Here is a 19,354-nt window from a genome sequence, read left to right as displayed (position 1 = left end):
AGCATGGCCAATCAACTTAACCTGCACACCTTTGGACTGTGGGAGGAAACCAGAGCATCCAGAGGAAACCCACACAGACACTGGGAGAACGTGCAAACTCCACACTGACAGTGACCCGAGGCCGGAATTGAACCCGAGTCCCTGGCGCTGTGAGGCAGCAGTGCTAACCACTGTGCCACCATGCCACAATCTAGACAAAAGCTTGCAATCTAGGCAAAACACATGGCTCTTGCGTCCTGGCTAGCCAATTCTAGTCGAAGTTGTTGTAATTCTGCGCCCTGCGAAGAGTGTGTCTGTTACCTCCTTGATGTACTTATGAGCGGAAACATGTGAGAGGCTGCAAAAGTGGAACCCTGAAATGAGCCTGTCTTTCGGGCAGCTGTGACTTTCAAAGCCACAGGCAGTGAATGTCCTCCAAGTCCCTGCGGTGCCAATTCTTGCAGAACTGAGCCACCGTGTCCCTGGAAGGCCAAGTCTTCGCTGACACTGCTTCTTGCTCATCTATGTTACAACCGAGACAGAAGGAGTGCACAGTTAATCCTAGCTCCATCTCACCACACATTGCAACAATCGATGTAAACAATTCATTCAACAAAAGTCCAATTCTTTACCTTTATAACCGCTACAACAAGCATAAAAAGACTTCACCAAGTTGTAAAACTGTTGAACATAACATTTGTAATTTGGAAGTGTCATGATTTTTACCATTTTTAAAAACATTTTAATACGTTTGCAGATCATTATTGAGCCCATCCCCCCATGCTCAAATGTCCACCCACGGCAGCGTGATGTCACAACAGCACCATTTACAACAGCTTCTTAAAAACAGGAATCTGGGGAGTTCACCTCTGAGAGGAATTTGGAGGTAAGCATGCAGCCCACCACAGGTCACTGCTGATTGACAGGGGAGAGAGAGAGGCTACAGGCAAGGGGTAACTGGCAAAGGCCATGGGTTGATGAGGGGTGAACTGTCAAGGTGATTTAGGGTTGGGGGGGTGGGGGAGGTGATTCGGCAAGGCACCTCTTGGTGATGGGGCTGTACCAGTAAGGGTATGGGAGGTGAACCAGTAAAGGCCTGAGGGGTGGGGAGCAGGAGGGGTGTGTGTGAACCAAATAAGGGGTGAAGGGATGAACCAGCAAAGGGGCAAGGGGTGAGTGCTAAAGCTTGCACATACATCCACCTTGACAGTCTGCAGGGCATGCAGACTAGGCAGAGCGTTAAGATCAATTAAATATGCATCTGCAGACCATTGACCAGGTTGCGCGCAAGGCCTTGGAGTGAAGCTTGAAACAAATGTCTCCATCTTAGTTGAGAGCTCAGAATACAGTTGGATAGCCAAAGCTCACCGGTTTTGAGTGGCTACAGCAACTACAGAGCTGGCTCTTCAGGGACAATTTCCCTTGCCTCACAAGAATCTCTATGCCTTATAAATATTCAATAACCTCCATCTCCGCTGCCTTTTGAGGCAGAGTTCCAAAGTCACACAATCTTCTGAGAGAAAACATTTCTCATCTCTGTTCTAAAAGGGTGATCCCTAATTATAACAGTGCCCCCTGAGTTCGAGACTCACCTACAAGAGGCACCATCCTTACCACGCCCACCTTTTCAAGACCATTCAGGATCTTACATGCTTCAAACAAGTTACCCCTCACTCTTCTAAACTCCAGAGGCTCGCTTCTCGGCCTTTTGGCTAAGATCAAGTGTAGTATGGATCGCCTGCACTTGGTTGAGGTCATTAGGTTACGCTGAGGCTTCATATGTTTCATATGAAGCAATTTGTAAAAGCGGCATCTCGGCCTTTTGGCTAAGATGCAAATGAGCTCAAGTCTTGGAGGAGGATCCTCCCCCTTCTCCAATCAGCTTGACTCATGTAGATCAGGCCCAGGACAGGGTGGTTTTGGTCTCCCGTCCTGTCTTGTCAGCCTGGATCTGAAATGTCTCAACTTGTTGAGACTCTGAATTGGATTTGATTTGATTGAATTGGAAAAGTATTAAAAAAAAACTCCAGAGGGTCCAGAAACAAGCCAGGTCTGTCCATCCATTCCTCATAAGAGAACTCACTCATACCAAGTATCAATCTAGTAAACCCTGAATCATCTCTAATGCCTTTACATCCATCCTCAAATAAGGAGACCAAAATTGCACACAATATTTAAGATGTAGTCTCACCAATGTCTTGCAGAACATCCTTTATTTTATGTTCAATTCCTTTCATAATAAATGATAACATCCCATTAGCCTTTTTAATTACTTTCCGTACCTACATACAAAATATTTATGACTCATGCACTAGAACACCTAGTTCCCTCTGCACCTCAAAACTCTGGAGCTGTTCACCATTTACGTTACTCTGCTTTTTTACTCTTCTCACCAAAGTGAACCACTTCACATTTTCCCACATTATACTCCACGTGCCAGCTTTTTGCTCAACTGATCTCTATCCGTCTGCAATCTCCTCATGCCCCCTTCACAACATACCTTCTTACCTATCTTTGTGTTATCTGCAAATGTAATTACCATCCTTCACTCCCCTCATCTAAGTCATTGATATAATTTGTAAAAGTTTGAGGCCCCAGCACAGACTCCTGTAAGTATCCACATTGCATAGCCTGCCAAACAGAAAAATACACATTCATGCATACTGTCTGTTTCCTGCCAGCCATTCAGTCTTCTATCCATGCTAATATGTTACCCCCTCCAACAGGAGCTTTTATTTTCTGCAATAGCCTTTCATGTGGCACCTTATCAAATGCCTTCTGGACTACTACTATGTCCACAAGCTCTCCTTTATTCGCAGCAAATGTTACTCCTTCAAAGAACCCCAATAAATCATTCAACATGATTTCCCTTTCACAAAATCACTGATTACCTTGCATTTTCAAAGTGCCCAGATATAACCTCCTTAAAGGTTGATTCTAATATTTTAATTGACTTGGGGGAGAGTTTCTTTTCTGGGGACAAAAACAGATTGAAGTGTTGTTGGAAGGGGAAGTAGGTTTAGGATGGTGAGGGATACAGCAAAGTCATCTGAATTGGTCTGCAACAGGGATGAGTCACTGATGACGATCGAAATCATTGAAACCCTGCAGTGCAGGAGGCCATTTGGCCCATCGAGTCTGCACCGACAACAATCCCACCCCAGGCCCTATCCCACAACCCCACATATCTACCCCATTGATCCCTCTAACCTACACATCCCGGGACACTAACGGGCAATTTAGCACAGCCAATCAACCAAACCTACACATCTTTGGACTGTGGGAGGAAACGGGAGCACCTGGAGAAAACCCACGCAGACACGAGGAGAATGTGTAAACTCCACACAGACAGTGACCCAAGCCGGGAATCGAACCTGGGTCCCTGGTGCTATGAGGCAGCACCGCTAACCACTGTGCCACTGTGGCCCAATCAATAGGGTTGGGGCAGAAATTAGATGAGAAAAGATTGGTGCTGGTCGTGCCCCCATGTGTAAACATTAATCCTTACCTGCTGCTGATTGGTGCGAATGACTATGAGGTAGGACTGTTTGGAGAAGCAATCCAAGTTTGCTTCATGCCAGTTCTTCGAAGATTCAGAAAATTGGTAACATTTTCCCTCAAAGTATCTCCAGCCAGTGGCACAAGGTGTACACCGGGGATCTGTAAAAAGATTGCACATTGGTAGTATGTGAAACAGGATTTCCCTGTTGTGTCATTGCAATATCCATCATTACGCTGGGAATAGCAGTGCAGGTGTTGATGGCGACATCCTAAACTCACTTGAGTTCCTCAATGCAAAACTATCCCTTTACTCTGTCGCCCTCTTTGGTTTTTGGCTGGAGTTACATGTAATGGTTGTGTTGTCTGTGTTCTGTTTTGAGTAATTTATTGCTTCTTAGAAAGAATCTTAGAATCTTAGAAACCCTACAGCACAGAAAGAGGCCATTCGGCCCATCGAGTCTGCACTGACGACAATCCCACCCAGGCCCTACCCCCATATCCCCACATATTTTCCCACTAATCCCTCTAACCTATGCATCCCAGGACACTAAGGGCAATTTTAGCATAGCCAATCAACCTAACCCGCACATCTTTGGACTGTGGGAGGAAACCGGAGCACCCGGAGGAAACCCACGCAGACACGAGGAGAATGTGCAAACTCCACACAGACAGTGACCCAAGCTGGGAATCGAACCCAGGTCCCTGGAGCTGTGACGCAGCAGTGCTAACCACTGTGCTACCGTGCCGCCCTTAAGTTGGAGTACTCTGAAAATGTACAGTGAATCTTTATGTTGACTCATTGATTATTTTCCCATGCAGATGGGGAGGCTATTGACCACGCTACTTTGAATCACTGATGGAAACAAATTTAAATTAGAATTAATTCCAGGTGATGAAAAAGCAATGAATAGATTAGAACTGACAACCTCACTGCTCTATGGATTTGAGATTTATCCTGTCTCTCCCAAATTTTTCTTTCCTCTATAAACTGCAGTGCCAGTTAAGCTCCATTCACTTCCTCAACAATTCAAATGTTTTTAACATATATCCTGCTTCCTCAGGCACGGGCCCTCAGGGATGCAAATGATGCAAGAAGCATCTACCAGACGCCACAGTGCTATTTAGCCAAGAGGTTACAAGGGTGTCCAGTCCCAATCCCCTCTTCCTGTGACCCTATCAGCTCCAGGTGCTCAGGCCAAGGAGGGTGCACCTGCCCCACAGCAGAGGACCCAAAGCAGGTCTGAGGCCAGGAGGACACCCACTGAAGTAATCTCAGACAACAGGGCAGAGAAGTCAGCAGGATGCCTTCATGCCTGCTGTTGATGTCAGGGCTGCGGCCAGGCAGAGCAGTCGAGTGCATTCAGTTAAGAAATTATGATTGGACACTGGAGGCACGGCTGCTCATTTACCTTTATAAATACAATTTGATTTTATGACCCAACGTCTCAGGGTGTGAAAGCCCCTTGCAACTGATTCTATATGTCGTCTTCTCGAAATGTTGGGGGTGATTTTTACCATCATGTCCCAATAGGCCGGGCAAACTGGTAAGATCGCTCCAGAACCGAGACATTAGGTTTGCGCCCGATTTCTCGCCTCTCACAATCTGACTGGATATCCAGCGTATTCAGCCTCCCGCTCATCTCGGGTGAGAGGCTGAATATATTATTTAAATCTACATTTGAATAGAATTAGCGAGTCCGGCATGCAATCATCTGGGCTCACTTGCCTGTGTGGCCTTGCCGGGAGAGGTTCTCCCTGGCTAGGATCACAGCTGGTCCCCACAAACGGGGACCAGTCATGATGGCCTCTCTGGTAGAACCGGAGTCCATTGAGGCCCTCCAGGAGGTCGAGCCTGACACTGCCCATTGGGCACCCTGGCACTGCCCAACTATGGGGGCTGGGCCTACGAAGGTGGGGCCAGACTGGGAGTGGGGTGATCGGTTAAGGAGGGGGAGGCCTCACTGCCACTCTGCAGGAGTTTGATGGGGTAGGGAGGTGATGCCCCGCTGCCACTATGTAGGCAATCGTTGGGGGGGGGGGGGGGGGGGGGGTGCAGGGGGAGGGGGGGTGCCGACCGGTCAGGGCAGTGGGGGAAGGGGGGTGGAAGAGACATTTCCGGCTGGGGTGGGGCTCATGATCGGCTGCGGGCCCCCATGATAGCTGGACAAGGAGGGCTGGATCAAGGCTGGCTGCAGCAGCAGAGGCCTGACAGAGTGTCTCAGATCTGTCAGGTCTCTGCTGATTGCTATTGCGCATGTGCAGCCACAGGGGTCTGCACATGCTCAATGGTGCCCCCTGTTGTTACAGCAGGTTTGCTGCCAATTTAAGCCTCACCCCTCCCAACAGGCGAGAAATGGTTTCTGCAGATTTTTCATGCACTGAGTGCAGAAAATAGCTTTGAACTTGCTCCAAAAATGAGTGGGAAATTCCCATTTTCACACCCGTCCTGGACTTTACAATTTTACAACTCTTAGCATTTTAGAAGTTTTTTTTATAATTTTGCAAACACTAACTTCACAACAAAATGCATGCAGAAATATTCTTTAAAGCCTTGCACCTCACAATTGAAAAATGTGTCCTCCTATGTCTTAGAGTGTAACGATCTAATGTGGTGGCATCAGCACTGAGCTGTCGCCCTTATGAAAACACGCTTCCTGGGATGTATTATGTTCGCTGCAACCAAATCAAACTGTAAAGCGTTGCTGCAAATGTTACGCGCTGGTGGCAAAACTGCACGATATGCAGTTGACTCAGGTTGCATGTTGGTGTTCTGCCTTTCACATTGCACAGGTACCACATGAACCATTCGATGCTGACTTTTCCAATGCTGATACCTTTATAATCCTTGAGAGTTAGTTAAAAGCAACGAGGGAACAAGATTTGTTGACCAAATGTTTGAATCAATTCCTGCCCATTTACAGGAATAATGCTCACTCGACAAAAGAAGTTTCTCTGGCATTATTGATGACTAAACGACAATTACAAACAATATTCAACTTATTAAAAACACCAAATACAAAAGAAATCATCATGGGCACAGTGGTTAACACTGCTGCCTCACAGCGCCAGGGATCCGGGTTCAATTCCCAGCTTGGGTCACTGTCTGTGTGGAGTCTGCACGCTCTCTCTGTGTCTGCGTGGTTTCCTCCGGGTGCTCCGGTTTCATCCCACAGTCCAAAGATTTGCGGATTAGATGGATTGGCCGTGCTAAATTTCCCCTTCGTGTCAGGGTAAATGCATGGGGTTACGGGGATAGAGCCGGGGTGGGATTGTGGTCGGTGCAGAGTCGATGGGCTGAATGGCCTTCTTCTGCACTGTAAGATACTATGATATGATTCCATGATCAAGGGAAAAGTAGCAGGATCAGGTCATATGGCAGGAAGGCAACACAATTCAAAGAATGACGACCTCCAAATCGTCTGACTCATTGACTGTTGTTGTTCATTGATGTTATATTTGTTTAATGTGTTGGGGACATTTGATTTAAAGGGGGAGGAAATGTGTATTTATAGTGATCCCTTACCAGCAGTATTGAAACTGAACAGGGTACTTCAAGATAACTGGAACAGAGGGATCGTACAGTTGAACACATGGCAAAGAGCTGGTGTAGGATGGAGGGCTTTAGATATATGAATAACTGGGATGTCTTCTGGGGAAAGTGGAACTGTACAAGACGAATGGGTTGCACCTGAACTGGAGAGGCACCAATATCTGTGAGGCTTGCTAGTGCTGTTCAGGAAGGTTTAAGCCAGTGCAGCGGGGGGTGGGAACTGGAACAGGCCATAAGTGTAGGGACTGGGGAAGAAAGTGAGACTAAGATAAACATAGCACAGAGTAAGAGCAGGCAGAGGGAAGTCGTGGGGCTTTCTGGGACTGGAGGTCTGGAGTGCATTTGTTTCAATGCAATAAGTATAACAGGTAAAACAGATGAACTGAGAGCCTGGATTACTGCATGGAAGCAGGATGTTGCCATGACAGAGACATGGTTGAAGGAGGGACAGGATTGGCTGATTAACTTTCTGGCATATTGTTGTTTTAGACGAGACGGAAGGGGAAACAAAAGGGATGGCGGAGTTGCATTGCTGTGTTGAGGGAGGATACATTGGGGGAATCTTGCAATGAGGCATTATGGGTGGAGCTCAGGAATAGGAAGGGTGAAATCACAATGTTGGATGTGTACGATAGACCTCCCAACAGCCTGCAGGAGACAGAGGAGCAGATGTGTAGTCAGATGCTAGAAAGGTGTGAAAAAAGGGTAGGTTTGTTGGGTGACTTTAAATTCCCCCATATTGATTGGGACGCCCTTAAAGCCAGGAGCTCGGATGGAGAGCAATTTGTTAAATGTGTCCAGGAGGGCTTTTTGATACAGTATGCTGACAATCCAACCAGGGAAGGGGCCATACTAGACTTGGTATTGGGGAATGAGCCGGGCCAGGCGATTGATGTTTCAGTGGGGACCAGTTTGGGCTTCGCGACCATAATTCTATCAGATTTTGGGTAGTCATGGATGAGGACAAGAGTGGCTTCTTAATTGGGTGAGGGCCAAATACATCCAAATTTGACAGGAACTGGGTAATGTGGATTGGGAGCAGCTATTTGAGGGTAAAGCCACATCCCGTGTCCCTGCAAAAATGAAGGATAGAAATGGCAGGATTCACGAATCATGGATGACAAGGAAAATTGTAACTTAGTCAAAAGGAAAAAGGAAGCAGACGATAGGTCGAGGCAACTAAAAACTGACAAAGCCTTTGAGAAGTAAAAAGGAGAAAGAAACTTGAATGCAGAATTAGGAGGGCTAAAGAGGAACATGAAATATCTTTAGCAAACAGAGTCAAGGAGAATCCCAAGGCTTTTTTGGATATAGTAGGAGCAAGAGCATAGCAAGAGAAAGAATAGGCCCACTCATGGACAATGGAGGGAAATTATGCGTGAAGTCACAGCAAGTGGGTAAGATCCTTATAGAGTACTTTGTATCGGTATTCACCAAGGAGAAGGACATGATGGATGTTGAGGTCAGGGATGAGTGTGTGAATGTTCTACAGAATGTCAATATATCGGAGGAGGGAGTGTTGGGTACCCTAAATTGCATTAAAGTAGACAGGTCTCCAGGGCTCAATGGGATCGATCCTAGGTTACTGTGGGAGGCTTGGGGAGAAATAGCTGGGGCCTTAAAATATCTTCACACCTTCTTTGAGCACTGGCAATTTTCCAGAGGACTGGAGAATAGCCAATGTTGTTCCCTTGTTTAAGAAAGGAAGCAGGGATTATTTAGGAAATTATAGGCCGGTGAGCCTGACATCTGAGGTAGGGAAGCTTTTGGCGAAGATACTGAGGTTCAGGACAAATGCACATTTGGAAGATAATGGACGAGTTAGTGACAGACAGCATGGTTTTCTGTGGTGAAGGTCACGTCTCACCAACTTGATTAAGTTTTTTGAGGAGGTGACAAAGATAATTCATGAAGGAAGAGCTGTGGATGTAGTTTATATCGACTTTAAGTTTATTTATTAGTGTCACAAGTAGGCTTACGTTAACACTGCAATGAAGCTACTGTGAAAATCCCCTAGTCTTCACACTCCGGTGCCTGTTCGGGTACACTGAAGGAGAATTTAGCATGGCCAATGCACCTTACCAGTATGTCTTTCGGACTGTGGGAGGAAACTGGAGCACTCGGAGGAAACTCATGCAGACACAGGGAGAACGTGCAGACTCCGCATAGACAGTGGCACAAGCTGGGAATCGAACCTGGGTCCTTGACGCTGTGAGGCAGCAGTGTTAACCACTGTGCCACCACTTTAGTAAGGCATTTGATAAGGTCCCATATGGCAAACTGGTACAAAAACTAAAATCACATGGGATTTGGGGTGGGCTAGCTAGATGGATACAAACTGGCTTGGTCATAGAAGACAGACAGGTGGAAGGGTGTTTTTCAGAATGAAGATCTGTAGCCAGTGGTGTTCCACAGGGGTCAGTGCTGGGACCACAGTTGTTTGTGGTGTATATAAATGATCTGGAGGAAAATGTGGGTGGTCTGATCAGTAAGTTTGCGGGTGACACTAAGATTAGTGGAGTTGCTGAGAGTGCCGGGAGCTTGTGGCTTTTGCTACCAAATAAACCTGTTGGACTTTAACCTGGTGTTGTTAAACTTCTTACAGTGCCGGGATTGTCAGAGGATCCAACAGGATATAGATAGATTGGAGACTAGGGCATAGAAATGACAGATGAGTTTAATCAGATAAATGCAAGGTGATGCATTTTGGATGATCAAATTTAGGTGTGAATTACACTGTAAAACGTAAAGTTTATTTATTAGTCACAAGTAAGGCTTACATTAACACTGCAATGAAGCTACTGTGAAATTCCGCTAGTCACCACAGTCCGACGCCTGTTCGGGTCAATGCATCTAACCAGCATGTCTTTCAGAATGTGGGAGGAAACCCCACCCAAAGGAAACCCATGAAGACAACATCCAAACCCAACATCCAAACTTCACACAGACAGTGACCCAAACCGGGAATCGAACCCGGGTCTCTGGCGCTGTGAAGCAGCAGTGCTAACCACTGTGCTACAGTGCGGCCCCACAAATGGCAGAACCCTTAGGAACATTAACATGCAGAGGGATCTGGGTGTGCAGGTCAACAGTTCCCTAAAAGTGGCAACATAGGTGGCCATGGTGATTAAGAAGACATGTGGTATGCTTGCCTTCATTGGCTGGGGCATTGCTTGCAAGAGTTGGCAAATCATGTTCCAGCTATATCAAACCTTGGTCAGACCACATTTGGAGTATTGCATGTAGTTCTGGTCACCCCACTAACAGAAGGACGTGGAAGCTTTGGAGAGAGTGCAAAGAAGGTTCACCAGGATGTTGGCTGATCTCGAGGGTGTTGACTATGAAGAGAGGCTGAATAAACTAGGATTGTTTTCACTGGAAAGACAGAGGCTGAGGGGAGACCTGATAGTTAGTCAGAGGCTTTTCCTGGTCTTTAGTGTCATTTACAAGGGGGCACAGGTTCAAGGTGAGAGGAGGAAGGTTTAAGGGAGATATATACGGGGGAAGTTTTTCATGCAGAGAGTGGTGGGTGCCTGGAACACGCTGCCGGAGGATGTGATGGAAGCAGGCACATTAGCAACATTGACGAGGCATCTGGATGGGTACATGAATAGGGAGGGATTAGGGGGCTATGGACCAAGTAAGGGCAGAAGATTTCTTTTAGTTTAATTGGGACATCATGATCGGCATGGGCTTGGAGGGCCAAAGGGCTTTTCCTGTGCTGTACTTTTCTGTTATAATGTTTATGTGGGTAACTGTTATGTGGGTAACTGTTGAGAAAGATCGCAGCCTGAAATGTACACACCTACTTACTAAAGCTCTTTAGTTTGTTAAATATCCGCGGCCCCCTCGCCTCAATCCTGTGAAGTCCACACAAAATCCATGCCATGTCTGACAGGTGAAGACTAAAGCAAGAAAGTATTTTCTGATTTTTGCCCAGTGAGTCTCAGTGTCAGTGAGGGCCATTGAAGCAAAGGTCTGCCAGTCTCATTCATGCAGACTGCAGCAAGTCCTTGCTGGGAGGCATCTTGTGACGAACGATGATGATGTTTCTGTGAGGGTGTCTCAACGTGAGACACTGGCTCATGGTGGTGTATAGTTTTGTTTTGGAATGGCATGAGGAGTCATGTGAAACCACCTGTGAGAATAAGCAGCTCAGTCATAGTGTAACAATTACTATAGACTATTTATTAAATTAAAGAAAAGACAAATACACACAAACAAGACTATAATGGGATAAGACAAGTAAACACCGGATGTGACAAGCACTCACACAGTTTTATCTCGAAATTACCCTTTGTTCCAAATTATATCGATAATACCTGAACTCTGTAAGCCTCCCTGTTCCCAAATAACATCAGGCACAAGTCAGGAGTGTGATGGAATACTCCCCACTTGCCTGGATGGTGCAGCTCCAACAACACTCGAGAAGCTCGACACCATCCAGGACAAAGCAGCCCCGCTTGATTGGCACCCCATCCACAAACATTCACTCCGTCCACCACCGACGCTTAGTAGCAGCAGTGTGTACTATCCACAAGATGCACTGCAGCAATTCACCAAAGATCCTTAGACAGCACCTTCCAAACCCAAGACCACTTCCATCACAAAGGACAAGAGCAGCAGATACATGGGAACACCACCACCTGGAGGTCCCCTCCGAGTCAGTCACCATCCTGACTTGGAAATATATCGTCGTTCCATCACAGTCGCTGGGTCAAAGTCCTGGAATTCCCTCTCTAATGGCATTTTGGGTCAACCCACAGCACGTGGACTGCAGCGATTCAAGAAGGCGGCTCACCACCGCCTTCTCAAGGGCAACTAGGGATGGGCAATAAATGCTGGCCAGCCAGTGGCGCCCATGTCCCACGAATGAATTTTTTTAAAGTTCCAATGTAATGCTGTGCCAAAGACCTAATGATGGCCTTACATTCTGGTCAACTACATGAAACTTGAAACTGCCTGTGTGCAGTGGAAGATAGCAACACTTTTCATACCAATGGCTTGTCCACCATAAGCCCAAGGTCCGCCTGAATGCTGGGGTCTGGTGCTGCATACAGGTCTAGTTCATGCAATATTCAGCGAGAGAAAACGTTCTAATTTGCTCCGGTATCAATATTTACCTTCAAAGAACAAAGAACAGTACAGCACAGGAAACAGGCCCTTCGGCCCTCCAAGCCTGTGCCGCTCCGTGGTCCAACTAGACCAATCGTTTGTATCCCTCCATTCCCAGGCTGCTCATGTGACTATCCAGGTAAGTCTTAAACAATGTCAGCGTGCCTGCCTCCACCACCCTACTTGGCAGCGCATTCCAGGCCCCCAACACCCTCTGTGTAAAAAACGTCCCTCTGATATCTGAGTTATACTTCGCCCCTCTCACCTTGAGCCCGTGACCCCTCGTGATCGTCACCTCCGACCTGGGAAAAAGCTTCCCACTGTTCACCCTATCTATACCCTTCATAATCTTGTACACCTCTATTAGATCTCCCCTCATTCTCCGTCTTTCCAGGGAGAACAACCCCAGTCTACCCAATCTCTCCTCATAGCTAAGACCCTCCATACCAGGCAACATCCTGGTAAATCTTCTCTGCACTCTCTCTAACGCCTCCACGTCCTTCTGGTAGTGCGGCGACCAGAACTGGACGCAGTATTCCAAATGTGGCCTAACCAGCGTTCTATACAGCTGCATCATCAGACTCCAGCTTTTATACTCTATACCCCGTCCTATAAAGGCAAGCATACCATATGCCTTCTTCACCACCTTCTCCACCTGTGTTGCCACCTTCAAGGATTTGTGGACTTGCACACCGTGTTCCCTCTGTGTTTCTATACTCCTGATGACTCTGCCATTTATTGTATAACTCCTCCCTACATTATTTCTTCCAAAATGCATCACTTCGCATTTATCCGGATTAAACTCCATCTGCCATTACTCCGCCCAATTTTCCAGCCTATCTATATCCTGCTGTATTGCCCGACAATGCTCTTCGCTATCCGCAAGTCCAGCGGATCCGTGTCTCCCCCAGAACGCCCACTATGAAAAGGTCCTCCTGCCGCTTACCGGTTGTTCTGAGGTTGAGGGCGGGGTGGGGTCAGGGGACATTAACTGAAGAGGAACTTTCATTTTCAGAGGAATCATCGCAGGGATACCAATGCAGATTCCTCCTCAGGTTCTGCATCAGCCAGGAGGCCCGCTTCTTCAGATTCCATCTCCAAGTTCATGCCTTCACCATCTGGAGGGGCAAACGTGGAGTCAGTTTTGGGCTGAGGGCTGACACTGTCAGCATTCATCTTCATTGCCGGAAGTGAGGCCTGGTCGGTGGATGCTGCCGGTTATTTCTTCATGCCATTTTGAAGATTTGAACCATCCATTTGCCAGTCCATTTTTGCGACAGGTGATAAGGTGCTGTTCAGATGTGTCTGACACCATGAGAGAGCACAAGGTTCTGGAAATCTCCACTAGTAAAGGCCGTGCTGTTTTCAGGAACCAGGACTCTGTGTTCTGAAGCTTTGTTGTAATTTCTCGATCGTTGTCTGTGAAGTTGTGGAGCTCATGAGATGCCCCTTCAGCCATTTGGTCTGTGCATCTCCCATGATTAAAAACATAGAACCCATAAAGAGCCTCATAAAGTCCACATATTCACACACCCATGGCGCGCTAGGCCACTCCCATGGGTGTAGGGAGGCTGAGGGAGGGAATTGTTGATGTTTTTGGCACAGGCCACATCGCTTTAGCAAGTCCATGATGTCAGAGTCAAGACCGGATGACCAGGCGTAATGATTAGCTCGCATTTTCATTTTTGTGACACCAGGGTGTCCATTATCTGTTAATATTGGACATCGTCCTGGGGGCAGAACAACTACTCAGGACCCCCAAAGAATGATTCTGTTCTCAACACTATTCTTGTTTAATAAGAAAGGGTTTCATTTCTTCAGAGGGACGTCCTTGAAATCTACCGTGGAGGATCATGTGCCTTATTTAAGATAAGGTGGGATCTTTTTGGTCCAGGCCTTAATCTGCCTTGCGGACACCGGCAAAGAAGTTAGGGCCACCACAACCTCTCTGATTCTGGTAAAGAAGCCACGTTTGTGGGCAATAGTTGGTGACTCAGTGCATCATCATTGGCTATCTGGGTTGCAGGGTAATGTTCTAGAAGATATTTGTAAGCTGCCAATAACAAGGCCCAAGCACTGTATCCGAGCGGAGGCGATAGGGGGCATTGCCTTGCCCTCTTTGAAAAGGCCGAATAAGGGTTTATAGACGGTAACTGTTAAAAGAAAGTCTGATGAAATTTTTCACACCAAATGCTACTGCCAACCCTTCTTTCTCAAACTGAGCGTACCTTTGGCCTGTGTCTGAAAGAGTCCTGGATGCATACGCAATGGGCTTTTCCATCTGGCTTTCCAGAAGAGTGACAACACCACCTGAACCCCCATATGGGGAAGTACCACCAGTCAACTGAAGGTCTTTCTCAGCATCGAAATAGGCCAATAAGTTAGATTACAGTAGGTGATGATCCAAAGGGAGAACTTATATAGACTGGTGGCGCTATGCCATTACTACCCTGTTAGTGCCATTTATGTGCTTTTCACTCCTGATGAGGTCAGTTGGAACTATAAGGTCGTTTGATTTGCTGCTCTGGCTGGAATCTCAAGAGTCCGGGAGACTGGAGACATGTGGCAGTTAAGACCTCCTCAAATTATATTCATAAATTGAAAGAGATTTCATGACATGCATGTTCAGCTGGCCCACAACCACAGAAACATCATCATGCATCTGTGCAAGATTCTCAGGGATTTCCTCTGATGCTTTCATCCTGTGTCAGTCAAGTCTCACTGAGATATTCAAACTTCAAAGCAGTGTCTGCAAAAGGCCCCTTGGACACAGTTTCTGAGTAAGGGGTCTCCCAATAACGACAGATGAGGAGGAATTTCTTCTGTCAGAGGGTCATTAATCTTTGGATATCTCTATTAGCTTCCGCGTCCTGAAGCTCCAGTCCTCATTTCTACACAATGTTGTGCAAGGTGCAGGAAACCATGACTGACTGCAAACAATAACGATTCTAAAACCTCTTGCTTTGTACCGCCAGATCTGTCCAGGCACCTGAATCATATCTTCAGCTTGATTCGTCATGTAGCTAATTAAATCTTTCCCTGGTTTCTAAGCTTGTGTCCCTTACCTGCATGAGCAAGTATGACTTTAGAAGGTAACCCTTAAATAAAAACATAAGAAATAGGAACAAGAGTGTGCTATTCAGTTCTTTGATTCTGGATTAATTAAGATCATAATTGATCAGATTATTTTCCGCACTCTATTTTCCTGCCTGAACTCCATACGTTTGCCTCCTTTGTTATCAAATATCTATCTATCTCAGCCTTATGTATTCAATGATCCAGTCTACTCACTGAAACTGTGATTTCTGTACCTTTGGAGGATGAGCCTGATGTGATTGAGCCACATGGAGTTGCTCACATAGCTGGGGTTGGGGAGTGTTTGGACAGGGAAATGTCTGTGTTCGGGTTACTGGGTTACGACCATAAGGAATAGGAACAGAGCTTCAAGTCTGTTCTTAGTAAGTTCATGGCTGATCTAACACTCCTGGCTGGGGTTTTACCGACATGCCCACCCGAGGCTCGTAAGATCGCGCCCGAGGCCAATGGAGAATGCCGTTCTGTGAGCCTAATTCTGCGTCGGTAAAATCAGGGCCACTAAGTCCACTTTCCTGCCATATCTCCATAACCCTTAATTCTCCTCCTGACTAAAAATCCATCGATCTCAGCCTTAAAAATGTTCAAGGACTCGGCCATCATAACTTTCTGGGGCAAAGAATTCCAAAAATTCACCACACTTCCTCAAATCCATCTTAAATGAGTGCCCACTTATTCTGTGACTCTGCCTTTTGGTCCTACACTCTCCCATGAGTGGAAGCATCATCCGACATTTACCCTGTGATATTGTTTGAATGGAGGTGTGTTTTGGTTGGGGTGGATGTTTGAGAAGTATTTGGGGGTGGGTGTTTGGGTGATGGTGTGTCATGGTGTTTGTTTGGGTAGTGGTGGGTACATTTGAACGGGGGTGTGGACTGACGGGGTGTTTGTGTGGATGTTGAAGGGGTGTTTGGGAATGATATCTGGGTGATGGAGATATTCTGTGAACATTTCTGGGTGAAGGAAAATAAAGGGAGAACAGAAAAGTCAATCCAAAGAATATGGCAACATTGTAATTGTGATAAATCTCAGACTCACCATTTTGTTGGAGGTCAGATATTTGTTGTTGGAACTTATTCTCAATTGCTGCCAGTTTTGCCGACCACTCAGTGACTAAAAATAGAATAAGTGATCAGAAAGATAAGTTAAAGATCCAACATCTAGTGTTATATTTTCAACAGCACATTACATGTATTGGAACACATTGGAGCTGGACAGTACACGACCAATTTAGTGGGTTCCCATCATCTATCTGACAGCACCAATAGGGTCAGGGGAAGCATCGGACCGCTAGACCATCTTGGGCCTATTCAACGACCAATTCGTGGCCATTTATGGGTCTCATCTCACCCCGCCTATCTATCCCACCATCAACTTAGGCTTTAAAAGACCCTTGAACCCCCTTCTGCCCGAACACTCCCCAATCCTGCACATCTTCCTCCACACCCCCGCCATTACCCCATCCCCCATCCCCACTTGCCACCCTGTGGCAGTGTTTCAAAATTTAAGAGACAGGGCCTAGGAGATTGATGATCTATTCTAGGGAATTCAGGAAACTCAAAACACAATTTAATTTGTCCTGGATGAACCCGATCTACCTGTGGTACAATTATCTCTCCAGGGATGGACTAGAAAAACAAATCTTAAAAACATCAGTGCGTTTTGGATACTTGGGGTACAATCTCACCAAAAAAAATTCTAAGTGGGCAAGCAATCTTACCAAGTGCCAAATGAACGTGAAAACGGGAGGGAATTGCGATAATTTTTGTCCGATTCTTGGAGAAAATTAAGAGCCCAGATGTGGCTTTCGCCAGTAGGGGGAGGAGAGGAGCCTATTCAGGTCGGGAAATGGCTGCTGAGCTGTAGGAGCGCCATTGTGCATGCGTCCCAATCTCCCAAAGCACTGTGTACACACAGTATACACGTCATACTGGCAAATTCTTACCCACCACCCTCGGATCACCGACCAGGACATCTCCCCCTCACCCCCACCGATCACTACTCCAGACAAAGCCCACAACTCACCCTCCCAAATATCACCGATCGCCACCCCGGCTGGTGCTGATCCCCATTCCCCCCGATGCAGAGTCTCCCATTTCCCTCCTGCCCCTCGGAGCTCCTCCCCACCTCCCCAGTCATGCCCCGTACCAGTTATGGTGGCAGTGCCAGGGTGCTAGTTGGGCACTGCCTGGCAATGCCCAAACCCCCCGCCCCCGGGGGCTTCAATGGCCTCCAATCCCTCCAGGGTGGTCATCATGTCTGGTCCCCTTTGGTGGGGACTATGAGTGATTCTTGCCAGCGTGGTGGCAGGTGTGGATAAGGCCCTAAACGGCTGTGCCGAATGTGCCAATATCATGCTAATCATGACATTGATATGCAAATCTGCTCTGCGCCCTTTTTTTGGACGTGAGGCCGATGCCGCGGCCAAACAGTGCCGGTTACATTGTGTGTGTCGCAAAACGGGCGCAAACCTGATTTCTAGCTTTCTACGCAATCGAACCATCTTGCTGTGCCGATCGACAGGTGGGATGAGGTCATAAGATCGGCCCTAGATTTTAACTCCAGTTACAAACTGAAATACAGAATTGGTATTCCAACCTCTTTCACCCAAACAGCATTATCCTTCTTTGTTGTATCGTCTGCTAAAGAGTTCAAACTTTCCCAACTCAACAAGATTGCAACAGTCTCAGGGTAAGTGGCGAGAGAATGATCAGACCCTCTGAAAAATTAAAGATGTCTCTGAATTAGAGACATGGAGATCATACATTTACGCTTCAACTGGGTAAATTCCATTTTGAAATCATCATCTGCTGTCTTCATTTCACTAAACAGCTCTGAAACTGAAACAGGAATAAGGAATTCACTCCCAAATATTAGCAAAGACTGAATTTGTTTCAAATCAACCGATTATTGTCCTTCAGCATCAGTTTTAGACACGCATTTTCCACCCTCAAACTGAATGTGAATTTCTATTGTGTTATGGTTACTGTTTGTGAGAGGCCCCTTTGCCATGAGATCAGTAATTAATCCTGTCTCATTGCACATTAGAATAGCCTGCTCCCTGTATCACAAATACATAAGAAGAACTTATCTTCTAGGCTACCCATTCTAATCTGACTCATCCTATTTATCTGCAGATTAAAATCATTCATGATTATTGCTATAACTTTCTTACAAGCCCCCATTATTTCTTCCTGTACACTCTGTTCTATAGTGTAGCTACAGTGAGGGGGCCTAAGAATTACTCCCACAGGTGACTACTTACCATTGCTATTTCTTATCTCTACCAAAACTGATTATACACCTTGACCTGCCTAACTAGGGCCATCACTCACAACTTTACTAATGCCCCATGCTTAACTAACCGAGCTCCCAACCACCTTTTCTTAGTTTCCTGTCCTTCTGAATAGAGGGACATGATAGATTTAGATGAGGAACGGTGGGAGGAGTTTCAAGACAAAGAACAAAGAACAAAGAACAGTACAGCACAGGAAACAGGCCCTTCGGCCCTCCAAGCCTGTGCCGCTCCTTGGTCCAACTAGACCAATCGTTTGTATCCCTCCATTCCCAGGCTGCTCATGTGACTATCCAGGTAAGTCTTAAACGATGTCAGCGTGCCTGCCTCCACCACCCTACTTGGCAGCGCATTCCAGGCCCCCACCACCCTCTGTGTAAAAAACGTCCCTCTGATATCCGGGTTATACTTCGCCCCTCTCAGCTTGAGCCCGTGACCCCTCGTGATCGTCACCTCCGACCTAGGAAAAAGCTTCCCACCGTTCACCCTATCTATACCCTTCATAATCTTGTACACCTCTATTAGATCTCCCCTCATTCTCCGTCTTTCCAAGGAGAACAACACCAGTCTACCCAATCTCTCCTCATAGCTAAGACCCTCCATACCAGGCAACATCCTGGTAAACCTTCTCTGCACTCTCTCTAACGCCTCCACGTCCTTCTGGTAGTGCGGCGACCAGAACTGGACGCAGTACTCCAAATGTGGCCTAACCAGCGTTCTATACAGCTGCATCATCAGACTCCAGCTTTTATACTCTATACCCTGTCCTATAAAGGCAAGCATACCATATGCCTTCTTCACCACCTTCTCCACCTGTGTTG

At 46.7% G+C, this 19,354-nt stretch overlaps 1 protein-coding gene across 1 annotated transcript in view; it reads right to left on the bottom strand.

Annotated features, from left to right (window-relative positions):
* Positions 1–19,354, bottom strand: part of LOC144507536 (uncharacterized) — a 63,666-nt gene that overhangs the window by 17,079 nt on the left and 27,233 nt on the right. The window contains exons 6-8 of the mRNA XM_078234672.1: positions 18,004–18,078; positions 16,277–16,351; positions 3,488–3,639 (exon numbers count right to left, since the gene is read on the bottom strand). Of these exons, the coding sequence (XP_078090798.1) occupies positions 3,488–3,639; positions 16,277–16,351; positions 18,004–18,078 (302 nt within the window). The remainder of the gene's footprint in view (positions 1–3,487; positions 3,640–16,276; positions 16,352–18,003; positions 18,079–19,354) is intronic.

The sequence above is a fragment of the Mustelus asterias genome, chromosome 19 (genome assembly GCF_964213995.1).
Source record: "Mustelus asterias chromosome 19, sMusAst1.hap1.1, whole genome shotgun sequence".
NCBI classification, from domain to species: Eukaryota; Metazoa; Chordata; class Chondrichthyes; order Carcharhiniformes; family Triakidae; genus Mustelus; species Mustelus asterias.
The sequence above is the reverse complement of the archived record's forward strand: the minus strand, read 5'-3'. Positions and strand labels throughout refer to the sequence as shown.